The 25,671-nt window shown below is 44.2% G+C and overlaps 1 protein-coding gene across 2 annotated transcripts in view; it reads right to left on the reverse strand.

Moving 5' to 3' along the window:
• Positions 1-276: 276 nt before the first annotated feature.
• KCNJ15 (potassium inwardly rectifying channel subfamily J member 15) overlaps positions 277-25,671 on the reverse strand; it is a 41,762-nt gene continuing 16,367 nt past the window's right edge. Inside the window, exons 1-2 of one of the 2 annotated variants that reach the window (XM_077765442.1) lie at positions 5,692-5,779; positions 277-3,406 (exon numbers count right to left, since the gene is read on the reverse strand). In XM_077765442.1, the coding sequence (XP_077621568.1) occupies positions 2,259-3,386 (1,128 nt within the window). In that variant the 5' untranslated portion in view covers positions 3,387-3,406; positions 5,692-5,779 and the 3' untranslated portion in view covers positions 277-2,258. Of the gene's footprint in view, positions 3,407-5,691; positions 5,780-25,671 lie in introns of those variants that run through there. The other variant, XM_077765443.1, reaches the window with a different exon arrangement.

Here is a 25,671-nt window from a genome sequence, read left to right on the forward strand (position 1 = left end):
TAGTGCCAAGGATCAGATGACCAAGTCTTCCAGATTTGGCTGAAATAGATAAACTCAGTGAACACACAAAAGATTTCTCCATCTCATGCTACATCAGTGTACCAAATACTATGTAGATATGCAAGATTTCTTATCTTGATCACATTTAAAGTAGCATTGACGTTAATACCTTAATAGTGCAACAGAAAACCTGTAAACATGTCTGTGGCATTACTTTCCTATTGATTACACCACAATATACAATTTTAAAAAACATATAATAAGTAAAAGGGCGAATGTCTAACTAAACTAACGTGATTTAAGAGAATAAAGATCTAAAACAATCTGCCATTAAATTATCAACAGAAAGAGAAAAAAGATTCCTGAACAATAAAAGAAAAAGCCTCTTGTGCATTGAGCTTGTGCTTTAAACCGCCTCTACCACTAACTTTACCCCCATTATTCTTCCATCTGCATTAAATGTTCAGTCCCAGGTGAGGGGTATGAGCCACATCTTCTCTTCCATGGAAGGACATTTGAAAATGCGGTAGCACAAAGGCAAGGCCGATTTTGCTGTGAACCATATCGTCATTTCACTGATAACCTGAACCCAGATTATTTTCCCTTGTTCCTCTGAGCCCCGGTGTCCCCATTTTTATAGAATAAGCCATATATGAGCACTTCAGTCGAGGATTTGCTCTCTTAATTGCAAACATCTTTCATTGATTATTTCCACAATTATGCTTGAAAAGCCAGGATGTGCATGTGTGTGTGTGTGTGTGTGTGTGCATCCGGTGTGTGTACACATATGTGAGCTCACGTGTATGTCTATGCAGTGCCTACCCACGTATAGTCACATTCCTCTTGAGGGAATACACAAATCGACCCCGGTTTGAATGAAATGAGAATTCACCTGTGGCACGTTTAGCTGGTCCTGGCCCATGTATATTCTTTGCCCCAAAGAAATGTGGTTCATGGCCCCTAGGTTCTGCCAAGAGCAAAATGTTACCGCCGTACGACTCAGTTGCATGAGGTTTATTTAAATATTGGGGGCATTCTTTACATGTTACCAGATGATCAAAAGTTTGTTCATGCTTCAAGGGGTCATCTGTATGTGAATTCATTATCCTCGCCCCTTTTGACCCTCGTGACCCCATCCAACCTTGTGGAGTTCAACACCTGAGCAAGTTTCCGAGTGTAATGCAGCTTCGTTTTTCTTTTGTGCTGATTAGAGTCAACTGCTTAGTGTAAGACAGCTGTTAATCTCAAGTAGTTTTTTCGATCTTGGAATATCAGTGGCAGTTCTTTTGCAGACGAGGAGGGAGATGACTGACACGAATATTGGCCCATAATAATAAGCTGAAGAAAGAAGGACAGGCCTGGGGGCCATATGGATTTGGGGCCAACAGGGTCCCACAGCTTCTGAAAGTTCCCAAGAAAACTTTGAGAGTGGACACTTTTCAGACTTTTATTTGTATACAAATCACTTGTTAAGGTACAGCTTCTGATTCTCTAAGTCTGGGTGGGACTTGAGCATCTAGAACGCTAATAAGCTCCCAGATGGTGCTGATGCTGTTGGTTTTGAATAGAAAATAGCAGCCTATTCCAACCAAAAAATTAATATGAACAATAGCGTCAACTCCATTTGTATGTTTTCGCAACTGTTAACTCCTGGCTTGATCAATTTCACTCCATACAATTCAATCCAATGAAGAAAGGTAGAAATGGAATTATTATTTTTATGAGTACAGAGTCCCTTCGCCCCTTTTTATGTGTTACCAGATAACTTCCATTATATATAACATTTTCTCTTCTGGAAAAAAAGAAGGTGTTTTAAAGCAATGGCATAAAGGAATATAGAAACACATTTCAACTCTGGGACATAATGTCTTTGATCATTGTTTTGAATAAATATCTTATATTATAGCCGATAACCTGATAGGAATGCAATTCCTTTCAATACCAGCATTGCTAAATGTCTGTCCACCAGGCAGGACATCATTCCAATTGCCCTATACCAAGTTTTTGGAAATGTAGCCCCATTTTAGAAAATACAGATTTTGAGAGTTTGCTCTAGACCAAGCATTAAAAAAGGAACTTCTCAAATGTGGAAATGCTTGCTTAGGCACCAGACCCAAGGGAGTGGGGATGATTGTGTATGCGTGTGCAGTTTTTTAGAATGAATCCACACCTTTGCATTTTCATGATGACCTTTGCATCCAAAGGGAGCTGAAATGCGGAAACAGCTCTCAGAGTTCAACCCGGGGCAATCACTGCCATCAGACGTTGCTCTGTTGTAACAAAAGAGTTCTCAGTTCCCTTTCCCTCTGCTCCTCCTGCCTGTACTTCTCCTCAAGTTTCTGCTTCTCAGAATCCGCGCAGTAAAAGGTACAATCTGGGCTCTTTCGGATCTGTTCGAACTGACTGAAATCAGCCACGTACTTTCCGTTCTTTGAGAGAGAAACTACAGGCACAAATTCAAAGCCCCAGTAGATCTCCTCTGGGATGTAAGATGTGCGGCTCTGGCAGACGGCGCTGGTGGATTCCACGGTGGCATTGAGGAGGACGACGAGTTCAAACTCCTTTTCCTTCAAGTTTTGGGGTGTGAGGTCTCTCAGGGGGCTTGTCTCATCCAGCACATGGTAGAATGTCATGGGCAAAATGAGGAATGGGCTCTCTGAAGAGGAATCCACGTGGAATTTGACGGTGGCTTGGTTGAGCAGGATCCGCTCCCCCTCCTTGGTGACATGGGTCTGCAGGAGCTTGCCAGAGAGCTGGCATTGGATCAGGAGGCTCTTCCTCATGTTGGCCACCTGGATCACCAAACACAGCTTCCCGTTCTGCTTGGTGATGACCGCGCAGTGGCTGAACTTGATGGTCTCCGCCCGCTTCTTGGGTCTGGCGATCTTGGCCAGGAAGGTGCCTGTGATGAAGATCTCAATCAAGGTTGTGATGACCAGCTGAGCAACCAGCAGGAAGATGGCATGAGGGCATTCCTCCGTGATGGAACGGACTCCATAGCCAATGGTTGTCTGGGATTCCAGGGAAAAGAGAAACGCCCCAGTGAGAGAGTCCACTTTCATGATGCAGGGGGTGTGATTCGAAGCATCCTCACTCGGCTCTAAGTCCCCATGAATGAACGCAATGGCGTAGTAGATCACGCCAAAAAGGAACCACGTCATCACAAACGTGGCGGCAAACAGGGTGAGCTTGTATCTCCACTTCATGTCGATGACGGTGGTCCACAAGTCTTGAAGGTAGAGTAAGTATATGCCGTCCACTTTGTCAAGCCTCACATTGCTGTGCCCGCTCTTAGACATGACTCGGGGTCGGTTGGTCTTGAGTCCAGCTCCTGAAGGGCGCTTCACCAGGGGAGCACTGGACATGCTGAGATGAATGGCATCCATTGTCAGGCTCTTGGGACCACCTAAGGAAATGACGAAGAAAGATGTTCCGTTACTGTCACATGTGGTAGGACACCCAGAAAGCAAAAATAAGATAATCGGGTGAAATACAGAGGAACGTACACAGACGTATATAAGAAAGGAGAATTTGGAAGGCAAGGCTAGTCTACAAGTGCTTGAAGAAGGCAGGGAGTGCAGTGGGGAGTATGGAATCTGGAGATCAGTAAATCCGGGCTAAATGCTGATTCTCCAGTTCATTTGCTGTGTGTCCCGGGGCAAGCTATTTAACCTCTCTGGATCTCAGCTCCTGAATCTGTAAAATGGGAACACAATCTACTTCTCAGAGTTTTGGTGATGGTTACATGAGATAATGGCCAGAAAGTTTGCCAAAACAAAGCCTCACCCTCAAAAGTGATGCTACTCTTCTCATTGTGAAATCACACACACATGCATCTACCCCACAGAGATTATGAATATTTATGTATACTCAATTATCGCAGATTTCCAATTCTAGAAAATTTAAAAATACATTGACTGAGCATAGAGTCAGTACCAACTAAGATGTACCATCTATAAGATAGTTTTGATGCCATAATGGAGAATATGAATATACATATTTTTAAAACATGGGTAATATTAATAAACTTTTTAAAAACTTATTCTTTCGTGTGGTATTCTTTACAACAGAAATTCATTCCCCCCCAATTCAATGAATAATTTAGAATCTATTGCCTCTCCTACTTCTTGATTATATCAGAAGGGATTAAGCTATCAAACAACCAACAACAAACACATAGTGAATAATTACGCTTTCTTAATAGCTTGGTTGCTATGCTGGTTATTCCTAGGAAAATGCCATAAAATCCCACATTAGATATGATTTAAGTATGGCACAAAACTTCTGCATCACTCCTTTAGAACTAAGTAGAGCCATCATAGGAATCTCTTTTCAAGAGCTAAGGAACAAGTAAGCAAGGACAGGCATCCAACATCGTGGCAGAATAGACCCACCTAGAAGCATCAGTCTCCCACGCTAAGTCCCAGGAACACTCCCCTCTGCCTCAACAGACAGGAACAGGCTGGGTGTGGGGCCACGCAGCATCTTATACCACCTGCCTGGTGACTGAAGGAAATCACCCCTACATTCCTTGAAAAAGATCATGTGAGGGAGTACAGGAGAACTCTACCTGGTTGGCATGGGTTTTCCCACCTCATCGGTATTTTAAGGATAAAGGAAACCCATCCCTCCCCCTTAAAAAGGAACTGGATACAGTGGTCTGTGATTCATGCAATAATCTTTGCTGTTAGAGCAACATCATCTCAATAGAAGTTTTGGAAGTAATCTTCTGGGCAAACCCCTTCGAAGACACTGAAACCACCCATTAGAGACTACTGCTTGTTGAGCGTACAGTAAGTTGTTGCACTTTTTAATTTTCCTGTTATATTAAGAGTGTGTCATTTACTGAATGGCCCTTGAAATGGTTGTTTTTTTTTTTTTTCCTGGAAAGGAAACTTACCGTTTCATTTTCATTGCAAAGGAGGGCCCTACGCTATTTAGAATTTATTTTTCTTGTTGAAGCCTCTTCCACTCATTTGGAGCTCGATTTAAGAGAAAAATACAGGATGGGCTTCACTTTATCAGCCTCCCACACCCACTCCAGGAACTGAGAGGAAAGTGACCACAACAAAAGGTTGGAAACAAGATGCCAAGCTGCTGTGCCCGAAGGCAGAGCCACGCTCTGAACCTGAGCGCTGCCAGAGCCGGAGGCAGTTTATGTGCAAGTAGGCGCATGCACTCCGTGCTCTTTAAAAAGAGAGAGACAGAGAGAAACTGCTAGGGGAAAGTGCATGCCATTCAATCCACTGCAATAAAAACAGAGGCTTAAGTTTTCAAGAGTGAGTGACAGGCGAGGGGCCTGCGGGCATGAGCGAAGCTCCACGCTCAGACGTCGGCCGGGTTCTGGAGACGTTGGCCCTGTGTATGTGCAAGCAGGGCCATGAAGCTTCTGTTTTAACCTCTCTTTAAGAGGGGCAATGGGCAAGGCTTGGGATGAGTTGGATCTTTTTCCTCTTTCTGCAGAAAGCTCCCTTTGTTGCATTTCTACACATCTAGCATTGGAGGTGATAACACCAATAGCTATCTGAGATCTGTGCTCTTAAGAGGAAAAACATGGCCGACAGCATCTGGGGGAGAGGGGGTCTTGGGCTCAGCCTCTCTCCGTGGAAGAGTCACTGGAGGACCGCACTCATGGGGGAAACACATTTTCCCTCCCTCTCAACACCCCATGCCCCTCTGATTGTTTACTACCTGGTCACTCCCTCAGCAGGTCAGAAGGTTTCTTCTTCAAAGCAGGTGGGATGTCTTCGCTCCCCTTCACCCACCTGGCTACCATGGGATGCTGCTTCTGCCTGAAAGAAAGAGGGACGCGTGGCATTCACAGGTGTTTACAAAGAGACTGACCCTTAATGATTCCCCCCAGGGCTAGGGCCCTAGCGCTCACCTTCCAATCCCTGGTAATCTGGCACGGTGACCAGAATAGACCAAAGGCTCAAGGAGTGGTTTAAGAATTAAATTGAAGCCCCAACCACAGCCCCTCCTATAGAATTCCCACCCTCTGGAGGGAGCTCAATAGTAAAACACCCTGAAAAGAGTGAGTTAACTCACCCCCATTGAGGCCCACACTCAAGTGACCAGCAAACAGGGAGGCAGGAAGGGGAAGTGCAGAGGAAGTAAACACTGAGCATTGGAAGGGAAGAGTCTAGAATATTTTTACCGCCTGTGGAAATGCATTATTACTGTTGAGTCACAGAACATCAGAGCTGAAAAGACTGTCAAGCCCAAGGCATCTGACACACATTTCTCAAACGAGGACACACAGACCTGGGAGGTCAGAGTGACTGGTCTTCATAACACAGATGGCTCAGAGAGAAAACAAAGTCCAAAGTCTTTAAAAGCTAGACCAGAGCTCTTGTCAGCACACCACGAATGCCTTTTCAACCTCCAAAGTTTAATATAACCTGTTCGACACTCTGAAGGCTTTTTTGCAGTCTTCTTTTCTAGATAGCTTCTTCCTACGGTACGTATCTGTGGATCTCCCCACATTTCTGTCTGTCTTACACGCAGGGGCATCCATCCCCCTCCCACTTCCTTTCTGATCCACCAGCTACTATAAATAGTTAGAATACGTACTCTGTCCTCACGTCGGTAGCCCCAGTTATCAACCTGTATAGCCTCTTGCACACTCGATTCTCACAGTGTGTTTACGGTGTTTGGCAAACTGTCTTTTTATCACCACCTCTATTATCACCTGTAACCATCACCTGTGAAGGTCCCGCGTCTCCTTCTCTGCCCTCATCAATCTGCCCCCATCAATCTGACCCGTGTGCTTTACCATTCACACTTCATCACGTGCGCCGAATTTACAGTATTGTATTCTGTAGCAGGCTTCCTTCTCGAAATTGACTTCATTGTCTATACACACACCCATTTCACATAATTTTATGTCATGGCCTTAGATTTTTCCCCCTACCAATTCTGCAATCTAACTGGCTTCCCTCATAAAATGTTAAGAAAATAATAGCCGTTTCCAAAAGCTAAGGATGGAAAGAAGGATACAAGATATTCTCCCCTAACTTCTCCTCTCCTCATTCCACAAATAGGCAATATTCCATACAAACCATTAGAGTCTTCTTTAGTCTCTGAAAATTGTATCTATTTCTCCAGTTTTCATTATCTTGTTCCAACAATTGGTTGGGAATGTAATCTTAGAAGGGTAATATCTTTACTAAAGTGTAGTCCTTGAAACTACTGAATGGAGAGGTCCACATTCCTCTCTACTTCAAGCCAATAACACACTCATGGAGTGAAGTCATTTATTGCCAATGGTGTGTAGCATTTATTTTCTGGAGATAAAGAAAAGAAAAACACATTTTTGAGACAGAACGAAGCAGCAAGTACATTGACAGGTATTTAGTTATGTGACAAACTGCACTTCCAGTCTTAGGGACAAAACAATAAGAATGGCAAAAAATAAAGGGAGTTCCTATCATGTCCTCTGAGAGAAAATGCTATCAAAGAAAGAGGGTCTTATAAGAATGGATGATCAAAGAAATCAGCCACAGTAAGCTGGAACACTCTATTCTATCAGAGAGAAGTCAGTCTATAAATGACCAGAAAGCCACTGACCAAGTAGAAGAAATAGGTATACAAATAATAAGCATGAACAGAGTCAGAATAGAGTCAGAAGTGGTCTAATGTGGGAACGATCCAGACAAATAATAATAATGGCAATGATAAGATATTCAGATCAATTATAATCATCATCATCAACACAGATAACAGTACAATGCCACATGCCAGCCATTATTCCCAGTGCTTTCCATGCATGTACTTAGTCAACCCTCACCCCGAGCCCACGAGGCAGACATCATTATTTGAATGAGGAGGAAACTGAGACACAAAGAGGTAAAGTGACTCACCCAGCTTCCCAACAGCTGGCACGTGGCAGTAGTGCCCCTGTGAAGCTCCCGTGCCTACCCTCTCTGCCACCTTGACCAAGGTCCTCCAGCTTTAGCTGCATCAGAGTCCCCTGGAAGGGTCAGAGTTTCCAATTTCAGTAGCTTTGGGATGGAGCCTAAGAATGTGTGCATCCAACAGTCTCCCAGGTGATGCTGGGAAACACACAGAAACACACAGTTGAAAACGACCACACTATGATATACAACATACCATAGTAGAATGTGGATATGTGGAATATATCATGTGGAATGATAGCAACAGCTTTCCCCTCTTAATGAAGACCCTAATCCCTTCACTTTCCCTGAGCATTTCCCTGTTGCACACAGGCACTGAGAATATCTGGTTGTTAGTTTTCAGAAATGTCTAATCTCTACCATCCTCACAGATGATTGTCAACTACCTAGTGGGCTGGTGATAAGTACTGATATTTTAAAGCATGAAAGAATGACCCCCACTACCACGCCACTACCACGTGTTGCAAAACTGATTCCTTCTAAAATGTTAGCACTCTGTTGAGTCAAATTTTGGGAGTTTTCAATTTGTCCGTCCTGATGAAAACTTCATTCTGTATTCCCTGGTGTGCAGAAAAGTAACTGATTTTCGCCCACAGAAAAATAGCTAATAACCAAATAGGGAGGCAGCAGAGATCCTTCAACCGAAACTCAAGTGGTGATGTTCCACATTACCGTCAGAGGGAATACAATCCAAATCAAACCAGAACTTTGGATTTCCAGACGAAAATTGCAATTTGAGGGGATCTGACTTGAAGTTCTATCAAAACAGTTTCCTGTTTATGAGAAAAGTTGCTTTAAAAGCTTTCTTGGATATCAAATATTTCTAACAAAACATTTTTTGGATGATCTGTCTCTCGACTATGAGTCCAACATACCTGGATTAAATTTCACTTTAAGGAACCACGGTTTGAGCTAGTAAGTAGAAAAAGAAATGCTCGACAAGAATGTACTTGGGGTTCACTGAACTCAAAAGGTTTAAAAATAATTGAAAATAAAATCAATGAGGCTTGGCTATCTTCTCTTTGGATCCTGTGACTGTGGGCACACAGATTCATGTGCTGGGACCTTTGGCCTCCTGCCATATTCTTCCCTGCTCTTCAAAGCAGTCTGGGACTCGCTTCAGTGGTTTGTCTGACTGTTCTTAATGCAGTTCTCAACTCCATCCATGTCAGCTGAGGACACAGATGACTTTTCCCAGGTAGCCTCAGAAATGGACATGTCTACCAAAAAAAAAAAGGTGGATGAAGTTGACTCTCAGCAGATTCCAAAGAGGGGCTCTTTCGTTCTTATCTGCCGGGAAAATGACTCTTTTCTTCTGCAAACCCATTTTCCCCCCCAGGCCTTTGAGAACTGAGGATGGCTGGTAGGAATAGAAGCTTCTGGAAAGCCATGGAATTGGTTTCTCTTCTCCATAAGAATCTTGGGAAGCAGCAGTTGAGATGATGTCAGATTTGCACCTGAGTTTCCTCTGTCTTGCTCTATGTTTTGAAGATAAGAACTTGGATTCTAATCGACAAAGCTGTGGTAACTGTTGGTTGTTGTAGCTGGTTGTGGCTTCCAGTTATTTGCTGTCACTTTCTGTGAGGTCCGTCTAGAAAGAATCCTTCCCCGGGTCTGTCCCTGAGGGTAGGGAATGAAGAATCTGTTTCCATCCTTTAGTGTCAGATGTGGTCATGTGACTGTGTTAGCCAATGGAGTGTGAGCTTCAGTGACTGCTGCCTGGCAGGGTCTCCTGTCAGTCTCAGATTGGGCTGCTCCTTCTGGAGAATGGGAGAAGGGAGATACCAGCAGCCAAGCTAAAGCTGAGCCAAAGCTAATTTGCAACATGGGTGAGAAACTCTTATACCTTAAGCCACTGGGTTCTTAGAACTGATTGTTGCTGAAGCAAAGTCTAGTGGAAGCCTGACCACACGGACACACTTCCTGTAAGTTATTGGATTTTAGTATGATAGGAGAAGACAGGATGCAGGGGGCAGGGAGGGAAAAATTAGGACCTGAGGTCCCAGGTGGGGAAAAACACCTACTCTGGAACAATGCTGGGAGTGTCTAACCACAGCAAACTCCCTTAGGTGTAAGGTTCCTGTAAGGAATGTAACAGACTCCACCTACTCCCCCTCGGGTTTCCCTCAGGAATTTGACAAAAGACGCTAGTATGGCCATAGACCACCCCTCATACAATGAAAACCAATCAGGGATGGACCATCCAGGACCTAGAGCCAATGAGGAATGCACAACCCCTCACCTAGAGCTATCAAGCCAATATGGGTAGAACTTGAGAAGGAACAAGGAGGAAGGGGTTGGGGAGGGCTGACCAGAACCTTCCAAAACAAGGACCCTCACCTATAGTCCTCAGGCATTCACTTTTGAATGTCCCCTCTCTGTAAAGAGAGCTTTCCTACCATTCTTCCTTTCTAATCTTATACTCTAACAAATTTTTGCCTGTTGCTCATTTTGGGCCCACCTCTTCTTTCCGCAAAGTGGCAAAACAAATCCCACGTATTGTGGTAAAAAATCCTGGAACGTTAGGATTATATGCCTGACCTAAAAGATACTGTATTTAAAGGAAATATATAAAGTCTTAGAACACTTCTACTGTAAACTCTGAATGTTGGTCTATGAATAAATACTCAGTAGAGAAAGAAACCCAGATATAACAAGATTCCAGTAGGAAGAAAGATTCACCTGACCTATAAGGACAATTAGGAAAGGTGAATAAATTCTCATTAAATTGCTTCTAAATTTTTTTAATGTTTTTTAAATTTATTTCTAGGAGAGAGAGAGAGACAGCGTGAGCAGGGGAGGATCAGAGAGAGAGGGAGTCACAGACTCTGAAACAGGCTCCAGGCTCTGAGCTGGCAGTCAGCACAGAGCCCGACGCAGGGCTCAAACCCATGAACCACGAGATCATGACCTAAGAGAAAGTCGGACGCTTAACCAACTAAGCCACCCAGGTGCCCCAAATTGCTTCTAAATCAACATTTAAGTTTATCTTGACAAGACAACTTCTCAGGGCAGAGAGAAGGATAGAAGGGCCTTAGATGCTATATCACTCTAATATTCTGTCAAGCAAGAAGCCCTTAGTGAAGGCAGCCTCAGAACCCATGATGAGAGACACACGTTATCATTACTGACAACTTTCATTTGGGAAAGGGGCTACTTTCCAAAGCAATTACAGACAGTATTATATTTAATCCTTCTCTTTCCCTCATGAAGAAAGCATTTTCTCGAATTTCTAAATGAGGAAACGAAGTTTAGACCAGGTCGTTGACACATATTCACAGAGTTCACACATGGAGGACCTTGATGGCAAATGAGACCTGTCTCCAGAGCTGTGTCCCTGTCTAGCCACTGTGACCCTCTGTTATCAAATTCAACTCACAAAGAGCATCTCTACACATGATGAACTTTCTTTTTTAAAAAAATCTTTTTAACATTTATTCATTGTTTGAGAGACAGAGAGAGACAGTGTGAGTGGGGGAAGGACAGAGAGAGAGACACACACACAGGATCCAAAACAGCCTCCAGACTCTGAGCTGTCAGCACAGAGCCCGACACGGGGCTCGAACCCACAAACTGGGAGATCATGACCTGAGCGGACGTTTAACTGACTGAGCCACCCAGGTGCCCCTATACGTGGTGAACTTTCATGCAGCATAATGGAAGTTCTTGCTCACTACATGTTAACATCCGTTACAGAATAAATTGCTAGGATTGACTTATTGCTGATATTGTGCCAGACCTTATACAGGGACCATGTATTAATTTGAATTCTCACATTGATTCTGAAAGAGGTACTGCTATTTTTGGAGGATTCCAGGTTAGGAAACTATCATGCAGCACATGGTTTGCTTAAGCCTGTGTTCCATGCTTCTCCTCTCTACACTGTGATGTCTCTAACTTCCATGAGCCTCAGATCAACCAGAGGTCTTGAAACATGGCTGTGACCCACCATGAGTTTCTTTTTTTGTTTTTTTCTGGGTTTTTTTTGTTTTTTTTTTTAGTTTTTCTTAATGTTTGTTTATTTTGAGAGAGAACACACGCACTGGTAAGGGAGGGGCAGACAGAGAGGGGGACACAGAATTTGAAGCAGGATCCAGTCTCTGAGCTGTCAGCACAGAGCCCGACATGGAGCCTGAATTCATGAACCGTGAGACCATGATCTGAGCAGAAGTAGGACGCTTGACCGACTGAGCCACCCAGGCACCCCACTGAGTTTCTGATTCAGTGGGTCTAGACTGGAACCTGAGAATGTGCATTTCTAGTGAGTTCCCAGGTGATGCTGGCCCAGCTGGCCTTGAGATCACACTTGGAGAGGGTGACCCATGCTAGGTACCACCTAATGAATTATATAAAATACGTAGGAAATTCCCAAGCACATAAATTGGGTTGCCTCAAACGTTCATTACTTTCGAACAAAGGAATGGCCCTTCGGTGTAAGAAAGAAGAGAAAGTCAGTGGGGTTAAATATACAATTATGGTAGCTGCCCAGTGGAGTTTTCAATTGCCAGGAGAAGTGTCCCAGGGGATAGACGTTCAGGTACATTATCTTGGAGGTGAAACATGAATGTTGGGGGAAAAGGAAAGTAATTAATTGAAAATTTCCCCAAAGTCTCTTCCCTGGATGGTGGGTATCATTCTGTTCATTGCCCAAGAATGTCAGAGGCCTAAGGTGTGAGCCTAGACTCTATGGCTGAAAGAGTTAGAGCTGAAAGGTCTTAGCAGTTTTTGTTCAGCCTTCCCCCAAGTGCATGGTGCAGGTATTTCACAGATAAACGGATCTGTGCTCAGATAATTCGGGGAAGTTTTGCCTACCGAACACCCAAACAGCTCACCATCTATACCCATCGGAGATTGATATCTCATGTTTATATATTCCAAAGTCTGGGAAGTCCTGCCGAACTATATCTGGCATTTCTATAACACTTTGAGGAGCGCCGATTCAGTTTACACTCTGTACTTTATATCTGGGGGGAAAGTGGATCAGAAAGGCTGAGTGACTTGTTCAAGGTCACTGAGCCAGTGGCTGAGTGAGGGATGGAAGTAAGCAAGGCTTTGTGCTTGTCTATACGTTTTACAGGCAGGTATCTGTCTTTGTTGTGATGAGTTAACCATCTCACTGGATCCTGAAGAGGGGGTACCGTAGAAGAGGGTGAATCTGTCGCCCCCCACCCCCCGCCACACACACACACACACACACACACACACACTCATACCCCAAAAGCGGTAGAGTCAGTACCACTCAAAAGCTCATTTGAAATGTCACTTCTTAAGTTTCACACTTCAACTGATGAATCACAACCTTGCAGGTGCTGACCCCGATACCTGTGTCTTAAGAAGAGCCCAACTTCTGAAAGGATTATACGGCCAGAGTTGGTCAGCAGTGGCCTGACGGGTCGACAAAGTCTTTGTTTCGCCCTCACATCCATTGAAAAGCCGTCAAGGACTCCTTTAAAGACAGGCCCTGCATTTTGCATTGCATGTGAGTGTCTAATGATCCAATTTGCCTCTGTGGTTGAATATTTAGCCTTTTCCCTATGTTTCCATTCCATTATTATTGTTTCAAATTCCATAAGTACAAAAAAAAATCCTTTTCCATCTCTCAATGTGGTTTTGCATAGTTATACCCTTTACCCCTCAATGCAGATTCTTTTTTTTTTTAACTTTTTTCACTCCATAGAACATCAACCCTTCTCTACTCGGCAAAAACAAGTTTAAACAGACACAGGGTTCAACAGGAGACTCATTTTCCATTTTCCATGGCAAAGACTCCAAGAACTGGAAGAAGGAAGGAGTATCATTTGCAGAATATTTTGGTAAAGACAGTTTAATTTCAAGCCCTTTATTTGTGAAAGAGCCGGCTAACCTAAATAAAACATTATACATCTGTCTGTTGTTACAAGTGACCAACTTAGCCGAACGTTATTATTTAATAACAGCTAACTTTCCTATAGAGTAAGAGCGTGCAGTAACTAAACAGCAAATGGAAATTTCCTTTGGTTTACCACCCTTGGCTTCTCCGTGCTCCGACATGTGAAGAACTTGGGTAATAAGCATACTCTCCCCTCTAATCACAGCATGGCTTGGACATGCATTGTTGTGGAATGACTGGTAAAACAGGAAAATTTATGTCTGAGGGGGAAAAACAAAAACCAAGGCGAATTGTATTGCATTAGCCTCCCTAATGCACTGCCCCTGGTTTTCTCTTCAGGGAAGAGAGTTCTTTAACTAACTCATGGATACACACTCTTCTTGTCTGGATGAGTTCAAATGCAACACAGAGAAGGCGGTTCAACAGTGTCCTGTTCAGATTTTAGCTAAGGAAAAGAAAATGCAGAGGGTTTGGGTTTGTCTGACTGTAACCTGAAATACGTTAGAATGGAAGGCATCTGCTTTTGCAGACAGCGCTTGTGGAGAAATAAATCTTTTATTTGGTGTATTGTGTCTAATAAAACTCAAGCTGAGCATAGTTGGAGCATTAAAAGCGGGAGGAAAACAATGGGAAGCCAGCCAGGGGATTCCTTTTCTATAACCTTCATCTCAGTACTATTCGCCAGAGACCAGAGCACTGTGTTGTTACAATGTATCATTACATCAAACTTTCACATTTAATGATTTTCCCCTTAATGAATCTCTCACTCACTAAGACATTGAATCCACCACCTTTAACCCTTCCCATCTTTCTTTGCCTCACATATATAATATTTTTACTATAAGAAATGCATAGGAATATAAAAAGAGTATCACATTATAAATCTACATACCGATTTCAGGCTGCCTTGTTTTTCTGGCTGCACGGTGACTGCTTTTTCTTCTGTTTAGAATACATTTGGAATTGTTGGTCTCTATCAATTGATGATTAATGGCCTTGGGGGTGATTCACCTGGACACAAGAGTGGAATTCTTCTCTTGGTTGATTTCCACGCACATTATTATCATAATTGGGATTTCATCCCAGACAAAGGCAATCAGGACTTTCACTTGATTTGGAACCTGATTACTTAACAATGGGATGGGTGTCCAAAGGTTTTGAAATTCAGTCTCACTGTCAGTCTCAACTTTGACCACATTTCTCTGATAGAGAATCTGGGTATCACAGGATCTCAGGGGAACACAGTTTATACCCAAATTCTTGGATTGTGGTCAATTGACTTGAAGGAATCCTCATATTTCTGAGCTGTCTGCTTGTCCCAAAGTTGAAAACATAGGTGCTTATGATCACTGAGTGATAATAAGAAAACTTCAAAAATCCCTTCAAATCCCTTCAAACTTCAAACTTCAAAATCCCTTTCCATCCAATCAAAGTCTGATATGCTTGACAGTTAACCAATCTGCATCAGTAAACAGCATAAGAAGACACTTTCTAACCATCTATAGTTAATTTGCTGGAGGACTATCAGCCCAATTTTGGAGTTTTTAGGGGTTACCAGGTGGAATATGAGATTCCCAATCAAAAATGAGTTTCAGGTGGGCCACCAATGATTTTCTAGGATAACTATGTCCCATGCAATATTTGGTATATACTTACACTAAAATTATTTTCTGTTTATCTGAAATCCATAAGTATGTACTATATAGGTATAGTACAAAGGAGACCTATATTTAAAAAATAATTTTTAATGTTTATTTATTTTTGAGAGAGATACAGAGCATGAGCAGGGGAAGGGCAGAGAGAAGGAGACACAGAATCGAAAGCAGGCTCCAGGCTCCGAGCTGTCAGCACAGAGCCCGACATGGGGCTTGAACTCACAGACCATGAGATCATGACCTGAGCCAAAGTCAGCCGCTCAACCAACTGAACCACCCAGGTGCCCCAAGAGACCTATATTCTTATTTTCTAAACCTGGCATCTGTAGGGAAGAGCAAATGTATGCTCATGGGGAGCTCGGAAGGTCAAAAACTGTAAAGACAAGGTTTAATGCACAGACATTCTTAGAAGGGCAGCCAGTACTGAGAGCTGTGCAGTAAATGTAACCATTGTCGGATGAGAAAGAGAGGGGCCATTTCATGCCTGAGTCACCAGAAAGTGTCAGACCATCTAGCCAGCTGGCCTCAGTTTTCATCTTTTAGCTTGGGGTCCTTCTCCACTTTTGCATTATGGTCCTTTTGGTCAAAATGCCTTCTCAGAATGGGTTTACGCAGAAAAGAATTTAAAAAATATGATTACAGGAGGGCCTGGGTAGGTCAGTTAGTTAAACGTCTGACCCTTGGTTTCGGCTCAGGTCATGATCTCACAGTTTGTGAGCTTGAGCCCCATGTCCGGCTTGATGCTGACAGCACAGAGCCTGCTTGGGATTCTCTCTCTCTCTCTCTCTCTCTCTCTCTCTCTCTCTCTTTCTCACTCTGCCCCTCCCCAGCTTGTTCTCAATAAATAAATAAATAAACAAACAAACAAACATTAAAAAAAGAAATGTGATTACAGATGACACTGGTAAAGCACTTAAAAACACAACTGGGCTTCTTTTTCAACCATTGATAAGTACTAACATTTTGAAGGTGCGGTGAGCAGAAACGGTTATTTCGAATCTGGGAAACAACTGTACTGTAAAGTGGAATTTTCCGGTTCCCTCTGATTCCCATTGTCACCAAATCCCAGGTGGGGCTGGAAGGATTACAGTGTGCTCCCCATTCATAGTGAAAAAGTATACATTTTAGTTAGAGGTGACTGAGAACGAGCTGTTCCTCCCCCGCCCCAGCCTAGGCTGTAGACGTTCTACCCCTAACCCGCCCAGGCTCCATGGACCTGGCTTTAAACCCTGTTGTGAATGAGGCCCCCTGGTGCAGCGATTCTGATACTGTCCCAGAAATTAAGCCAACATATTGAGTCCTCCTTGATTGATTTCCCCGGGGACGCTCCTGACATTCGTAACAATATTTGTCTCTTCCAGAAGCACAGCTGGGATACCAAACAATTAGAAGCACAGTCCATTCCTTCTCCAGCAGGACGTCACCGCACGGCCCGGGGGTGGCAGTGACCAGTACGCAGGTACACGTGCGACCCGTGCAACAGTCCCTGGGGGAGACATCCCAGCACCCCTTACTCGGAAGCCACCTTACAGTTTCTTCTTACGTAGAAACAAAGAGGGAAATGACAGCTGAGAAACACACAGAAGCCTTTGTCTTCAGAGCCTGACACTATATTTCTCAGAATTGTGAAGCTGGATTTTTACAGTAAATGTGCTATTCAGGCACATGCAGCTTGATGTTACCACGATTTCATCATCACTCTTACCAAGAAGAAAGCAAGCTTACTCATCTACAGAATAGTTGCTCTGACAACACTCCCCTTTTATAAATCTTCCTACTGCTGCCAGGATAAATCTTGCACACCTTTGTGAAGGTAAAGCTTCCACTAAGCCCCAGCTCTTGCTCCCTCTTTATCTTTCTTCCCTTCAGGATGTAGCCTCAGTGCATGGCTGCCTTTTCCCCACGAGTTCAATGCCCTTGGGGCTCCTTGTCTCCCACACGACATTCCTTCCTAAAGGTTCTCATTCTCCCCTTCTCGGTTAACTTCTACCTGTTCTTTAAAAGTCAGGTTGAATATTACCTCCTCTGTACTTAAAAAAAAAAAAAAAAACTTTCTTCATAAACAGCATAAAGGTTAAGTGTACAGAGCCCTGCTTCTGTTAATCGTAACTGTGTGACTTTCGACAGCTTACTTAACCCCTCTGTGCTCAGCTTCTCATCTGCAGAATCATGACAATAAAAATTCTTACGCATGATGGGGCCGTGTGAGGTTATAATACATAAAGCACCATAGCTCGCTGCCTGCTCACACTAGTTATTATAGAAGCGCTACTATCATTAGGTGTTAACTATAAACAGAACATTCAGAATATGATGTACCAAAAGGAAATTACGTTTCACACGGATAACAGGAACGGGTTCTTATTTTGATTATAGCAAGTTCTTGTAAATGGATTAAAAAAAAACATTGCCCCCCTTCAAACAGCAATCTTTATAAACATACACTTCAAAAAAAATTAGGGGTGCCTGCGTGGCTCAGTTGGTTAAGCATCCGGCTTCGGCTCAGGTCATAATCTCACGGTATGTGAGTTCCAGCCCCACATTAGGCTCTGTGCTGACAGCTCAGAGCCTGGAGCCTGCTTTTGGATTTTGTGTCTCCCTCTCTCTCTGCTCCTCCCTTGCTCACACTCTGTCTCTCTCTCTCAAAAATAAATAACATTAAAAATAATTAAAAAGGGGAAAAGGGGGCGCCTGGGTGGCTTAGTCAGTTAAGCGTCTGACTTTCGCTTGGGTCATGATCTCGCGGTTCGTGGGTTCGAGCCCTGCTTCGGGCTCTGTGCTGACTGCCAGCTCAGAGCCTGGAGCCTTTTTCAGTCTGTGACTCCCTCTTTCTCTCTGCCCCTCCCCTGCTAACGCTGTCTCTCTCTCTCTCCTAGAAATAAATAAAACATTAAAAATTAAAAATAAATAAATAAATAAAAAGGTGAAAAATCTGAAGATATTTCAATACTTGTTCCTTCATTTGTACACCAAGAGATTGCTGAGCACCTGTTATGTGCTAAGCTCTGCACCAGGTGCTGGAGATCAAACAGGGAATAAGGAAGACGAGAGTGGTGCTTGCTTTCCTGTGGTTTATAACAGAGCAGGGAAGGGAGCTACTAAAGAAGCCAGGAGATGAATGGTTAAAGGCACGTGTGGGAAGCCCTAGGGAGAAATTCAGGAATGGATGAGAGACTCGAACACAGGGTGTGTAGTACATTGTCGTCGGGGGTCCCAGGAAACCTTCCCTGGCATTAAGGTGGGGACATAAAGAACGAAGAGCCCTTGGCAGGTAGGTTGGCGGGCTTGGAGGGAGATGAGTGTTCTGGCCAGAGGGACACATGGTATTTGCCAAGGCCCCAGGTGGCACGGAACCTGCACCTTCCAGGAAGTTGGGGAGTGGAGCAGAGCCAGGCAGGAGCTCGGGGGAGAGCCGTGCCACGCAGGACCTGGGGTGCTCCTTGCGGACCATGCCCGTCATCCTAGGGGAATGAGAAGCAGCTCAGGGTTTCAATCAAGGAAGAGAGGATCACACTTGCTTTTAAAGTCATCATTATTGACACAGCACGTGGGATGAGTTGGAAGAGGCTAGCATAGAGGCTGGCAGCCTGGAGAGCTGGTGCTTTCAGTCATCCAAGCGGTAAATACCGGCGCGTGGACAAGGACAGCGTCCGCAGACTGAGAGGAGCTGGGGGCTCCAGAGTTCCGTGTTGCAGACAGAGTCAGTAGGCACTTCTAACGGGGGGGGAGCAGGTGAGGTCTCCAAAATGACTCCTGACCTCCTGGCATGAAAATAATGTGGATGGGATGTGAGAAGGGGGGTGGTTAAAATGAACATACTCACAGGGCCCTGGATCTTCCACTGGAATTTAAAAATCCTTCATATGTTCTCCGATACCCATGCTGTTCGAAGATTTTGATATTATATGTGCGTGGAGCTTACTCCGGGGCACAATCTTAGCACAGAAGCAGGAACCAGGCCTTCCAGGGGTGAGGTCTGGGGGACTGCTCTGGGGTATGGGTGGGACAGACATGAGCGAGATAAGACCCGGGGTCTGGGCTGAGGTTCACCAGAGAGGGCTGGGCAGGAGGGATGTCTTTAATGTTTACACCTGCAAATGGACTTTGAAACGTGCAAGTGGATGAGATTCTCCCGGGCGTGGAGTGTGGGAGAAGCAGTCCCGGTCTGAGCCTCGGGCAGCACCGGGGACTGGCCGAGTAGGAGGTGCTGGCAAAGGAGACCCAGAAGCCACCGGTCCAAGAAACACAGCTTTTCGCTGGTCAGGTCATCACAGATTTTTAAAGACATGTCGACAGCCCAACCTATCACCCATGCTCAGATAAACAGCTTTACATACGGCTTCTGATAGAGTCACTTGCACAGCTTTTTCTGCTGGAAATTGACAATGTTACACTCAAAGTTCAAAATTGTTCGTTTAGGGGCTCCTGCGTGGCTCCGTTGCTTAAGCCTCCAACTTTGGCTCAGGTCATGATCTCACGGCTCATGAGTTCAAGCCCGGCATCGGGCTCTGTGCTGACAGCTCAGAGCCTGGACCCTGCTTCCGATTCCCTATCGCCCTCTCTCTCTGCCCCTCTCCTGCTCGTGCTCTGTCTCTCGTCCTTTCAAAAATAAATAAACATCAAAAATAGAATAAAATAAAAACCTCTTTATTTATACTCTTTGACCCAGTGACTTTATGTCTAAGAATTAATAAGTGTGAGTTGAGATTATGTGCAAGAATGTCTTCTACATTAGTTACAATATTGAAACATTCAGATCAACTTGCATCGCCAATAAGAGAGAAATGGTTTGAAATGTATAAAATGTTTATAAGCTAAGATAGTGTGGGGTCTTTAAAAATGAAGGCAAAACACTAAACGTGTTCCATTGAAAACAGGAATTTGATAAAGCGGGACATATGCGCATTTGCTCCATGTGTCTCTCTCCAGGTAAGATTAAAACGAAATGCGTCTAACATGTCCGTAGGAGTTATCTCTTCAAAGGAAAACAAAATCAGGAAGGTTTTCAACTAGACTTTCCATTTTATGGAGTTAATCTGAAAATTCAATTTCCCTAGTACAGACCATTCCCAAACATTCCAGATTTTACTATAAATGAGAAGTATGCACTGTGCCCTACTGAGAAACTTTCCACACAATGTTTTGGCCAAACCATATGAAATAATTTACTTTCAGAGACGTTTAGATTGTACAACCCCAAGAACCTAGTGTTCAGTAAGTGTTCAGGGTTATTATTCAAGGTTATTATTTTATGTCAGCCGAAGGCTTCATTTAATCGACTGGGTCGGAGGAATTTGCATTCCACCCAACAGGCATGCTGAGCAAGCAGGTTTCCTTCCCCATGCCTTTGTTCGGGCAGGTCCATTTGCCCCAAATTCCTTTTCTGTGCCCTATGTCTGGCAAACTCCTATTCATCCCTCAAAGCCCAGCTGGAACGCCCCTTCCTTCAGCTTCCAGGGAGAGTTCCCTGGTTCATTTCCTCTGCCTTTTGCAAGTGGTTCACACCTCGCAGTAATAATTGTGGCTGTAGTGATGTGCTTGAGACTCCTCTTTCTCCTTAAACCGGGCTCAGTCAGGGGGTGTTTCATCGAAATTTTTTTAATTTAATGTTTATTTATTTTTTTGAAAGAGAGACAGAGAGACAGCGCATGAGCGGAGAAGGGGCAGAGAGAAAGGGAGACGCAGAATCGGAAGCAGGCTCCAGGCTCTGAGCTGTCAGCACAGAGTCCAATGCGGGGCTCGAACCCACAAGCCATGAGATCATGATCTGAGTCAAAGTTGGACGCTTAACCGACTGAGCCACCCAGGCACCCCAAGGGGGGTTCATTTAACTTTTAACCCTAAAGCCAACACAAGTACTGCCACATGGCAGAGACATTATGTTAGAGGGAAGAGCGGGGTGACCAAAGATATCATGCAAGTGAACTCCTAGCTGTCCAGACTTAGTATCCGATGAAGCTTATTTAAAGATATGCCAGCTGATGTTTTGGGTCAGAGGGGAGGCCAGTCCAAAGCCCGGCACATCAGAGAGAAGAGAGTACAAATGTGCCACTGACTTGAATCACTGAACTAGCAACAAAGGTTTAGATTTCCAATTTTGACTCATAGCTCAAAGAATATCCTACAATATCCTGTCTTGAAGAGAAAATGGCTCTTACGTTTCTCTCACCGATAACACTGACAAGCACAAGGGCATAAATGTATTCAGTTGAGCCTAACCCAATTACTTTCTATGTGTCTCCTGTTCTGCACACTGGCCATCATAAGTTAAAGCCTTTAAGATCCCTTTGAGCGCTAGCTCTCTGTTTGATTCCTCACAACAGAGGGCTCTGACATTTTGTGCCTCAGGAATCCAAGAGCCAGGAAGGAACTGAAATATTCAAACTGAGTTTCTACTTTATCCTTTTCAATGTTTGTTTATATGTTGTGCATCTTTAAAAATGTGCATAATGCTAAGTGTCCATCAACAGACGAATAGATCAAGAAGATGTGGTTTATCTATACCATGGAATACTACATGACAATGAGAAAGAATGAAATCTGGCCATGTGTAGCAACATGGATGGACCTTGAGGGTGTTGTGCTGAGCGAAATAAGTCAGGCAGAGAAGGACAGATGCNAAAATGTGCACTGAAAAAGTAAAAAAAAAATGAAAAGAAAAAAAGAAAAAGAAAAAGGTGCATAATATATTAGTACATACTAGTATACGTATATTAGTACAAATATGTACAAAAGGGTGTGTATTGTGCCTGTAAGTCCAAAATGTTCTTGTGGGGGGGGGGGGTGTATGTGTGTATGGTGTGTGTGTGTGTGTGTGTGTGTGTTCTTGTGTATTTATGGTGTGTGTGTGTGTGTGTGGTATGTGTGAGGGGCAGGACACTGTACATTTTTGAATCCAGTGTTTATTATTATTTTTTAATGTTTATTTATTTTTGAGAGAGGGAGCCAGAGAGAGAGGAAGACAGAGGACCCAAAGTGGGTTCTGTGCTGACAGCAGAGAGCCCGATGTGTGGGTTGAACTCAGAAACCATGAGATCATGAGCTGAACCAAAGTTGGACACTCAGGACTGAGCCACTCAGGCGCCCACAATCTGATGCTTTAGACCAGTGCTTATTACACCTTAATGTGCAGACTGATGTCCTGGGGATCCTGTTAAAATGCAGATTCTGATTCAGAAGATCTGTGCTGAGGTCTAGGAATGTGCGTTTCTAACAGCCTCCCAGTGATGAGATGTGCAGTTAGCTCTGATTTGCAATCAGCATTTCGTAACCAGAGTTCCTCATCTGAACTACACAACACAGAACACAGAGAATGGGTTCAGTGACCCTTTTCTCTCCCACAGATGGCCATCACCAGCTGCTTTCCCTCACAGAACTCTATTGAGAAAGAGCTTTCTTCTTTTCCAACGTCGGTCCTCTTTTATGAGAAGCATAGCTAGAAACCAATGTTTTGACCATTCCTAATCATCAAAGGTCCTTTGGTACTAGTACTAAGCAGAAGAAAGCTAAGTCAGAAGTTTCTGATGCGTAAAAGCTACCTCCATCCGCCCTCACCCTGATGGGACCCTAGTGTTGAAAGTCAGTGGGTTACAAACGTTCTTTGTCCAAAAGAAGAGGAGAAAAAAAAAACCACACGGACATAGATAGTGCTCAATGAATATTTGTGAGTGAAAACACACATGCATACACACACACGATATTGACAAAATGGTTCTCTTAATTTGCAGAGTCCACATAGCCATTCATGTGTGTCCTTGTACAACATTCAAAAGACTACTTTGGTCCAATTTGAACCACATGCCTTAGCTTAGTTTCTGAGCTACTTTCTACGAGGCAATAGTAATTGTAAACCCATTCTCCAATATCTGCATCTTCTCTGCTGTGGGACTGGTATCAAGGAAGAGTGACGTGTGATTGAATGGGAACAATACTTCCTCCGGATCTAGGCCCACGTCCCACACAAACATAATGCAACCCACAGAGCTCAGACTCAGTGCCTGAGATCACGTTTTCAGGATTAGCAAGGACAGTGGAGTGGATGAAAGAGAAATCCTAAAGGGCCATTACATTGGCCGTTTGACATGAGTTGGCCCCCAAATTACATCTAGTTGACCAATTCTTCATGTTCTATCTTGGATCCATCTTCAGCCCTATTTTCAGTCAAGAGATCCCAGTTTCAGAGGGAGGAATGGGGAACAAGGCTCTGGTTGCAAACCTTGGGCAATGTTTTGTGTGTTTCCTGCACGCTGTCTTTTGTTCCTTTTTGATCATTGGTAGATATTGCTCATGGAACAAGAAAAGCCAAATTACTGTCTTTGGGTCGTGAGGAAGGACAAAAGGTTTTGCTGAGGAGAACTGGCTTGCATCACACAGCCAAGCCTTGAGGAACCCTAGTTTACATCAATATCCCGTGAAGCTGCCCCTCTCACTTCTCACTCCTACTGCCTTGGTTTAGAGACACATACCTTCTTTCTTTGGTGACCACAGGAGGCTCATAACCAGGTGCCTGTCCCCAGTAGCCAGTCCTCTAAGGCATTCCCCATGGTGCAGCCCTGATGATCTCCTGAAATCTCTCCTCCACAGCCCAGCTCAGCAGCCCTAGTTATCTACAAACCAAGGTCTGATCCCCTGACCTTATGAACATGGTGCACGCCTCCATCAGGAGCCACCCCACCTACCTCTTGGCGCCAACTTCTCTGCAGCCTGTGCAAGCCGTGCTGAATGACTCACCATTGCCCAAATGGGCTGGTCTTCTATTGACTGATTTGATACCTTCAAACGTGCCAGGCCATGTGCTAGAAAGCTCTCTCCCTTTCTTCACCTGCTTCCTCCTGTCTACCTTTGAGACCTTGCTCATTCTAGGGATGGGCTTCCCCCATTCTCAAGGGTTTAGCACTTGCCCTACATGCTCCCCCTTCCTTGCGCTTCTGTCTCTTGGAATATTTATCTGAGGGCTGTGGAGCTGTTGGTTTACATCTGTATATCAAATTAACAACAGCCATTAGCTGAGAGTATACACGTGGCAGCACTGGCTTGACAGTTCATATTCCTGAACTCCAAACTTCAGAGTAACTCTGGCAAAACTCCGGTAAAAATAAGGGACTCTGATAAGTTAGGAAGCTCGCCTAAGGCCACACAACCAGTCAGCAGTGGTGACAATATTTAGATCCTGGTCTGACTCAAACTCCAGCTCAGGCATCACCCACCATTGCCTCTCATTGAAACATAAGCTCTCAGACCCTATGTGCATGTGCCAGTGTCAAGGTTCCAACAGGCACTTAATGTTTATGAATGAATGAATAAATGGATGAGTGAATGGAAGCAAAGGCAGCTTGGAATCTTCCAGTGCTAGGAGAAGCAGCGATGGGTGTTAAAATGAATGCTCCCATGTATTGGTGTATTGATGAGCAAAGCAGAGAAAGAGTTCCTTTGCCTCAGTCAACTTACCGCTGAAAGATGGAGGGGGGACCATGCCTATGAAGCCAGTGTTCCTTGGATCTTCACAGGGCTGCCTTGCAGCACCCTCACCCTGAAGCTGCTGCTATGCCTCTATGCTTTCTTTCTAGGAGCAACTCCACAGCTGGTCAAGCCTGACCCAGTCCACCTCTCTTCCCATACTTCGTTTAGAACCACAACACATCATCTTCAGTTATACCTGCAGACTAATTCTTGTTTCCATCCCCTGCTCCTTTGCCCTTTCTAGGCTTCACCCTGCTCACTGTGCCCCTGGCCTCCTTTCGGCCCCTCTTTACTCTGACTCCCTTTTAGAGCCAATCTCCCTTTCAAGAATGAGAATGTGTCTGTGTCAGTCCTCAAACTGCTTTTCATGTCTTACATGATAAAGTCTAACCTTGTTACACAGTGTCTGAGTTTTCTAGGTGAGAGCCCCTGACTACCATTTTGGGCACATCTCTGGATGTTCACGCCATCATCCGTGCCTCAGTGATGGTGATCTGCATTTCTCTGCACACTGCGTGCTGCCCCACATCTTCCCACCTGCCTTTGCTCCAAGTGTGTCCACTGCCTGAAAGGCCCCGTCTAGTACCAGAGCCCCCAGTTGAAACCCCGGCAGTTCCCCTGCTAACTCCTCCCACTGGGGGTTCATTTAAGACCTGCTTCTCCTTTACCGCTATAAGGTATCACTACACTCACTCCAGTATCATGACTTTCTCTGAATGTATCTGTCTCCCCTTCTGGATGGTGAGTTCTTTGAGAGCAGGAATTAGGACAT

The sequence above is a fragment of the Crocuta crocuta genome, unplaced genomic scaffold (genome assembly GCF_008692635.1).
Source record: "Crocuta crocuta isolate KB4526 unplaced genomic scaffold, BGI_CrCroc_1.0 scaffold84, whole genome shotgun sequence".
Classification (NCBI taxonomy): domain Eukaryota; kingdom Metazoa; phylum Chordata; class Mammalia; order Carnivora; family Hyaenidae; genus Crocuta; species Crocuta crocuta.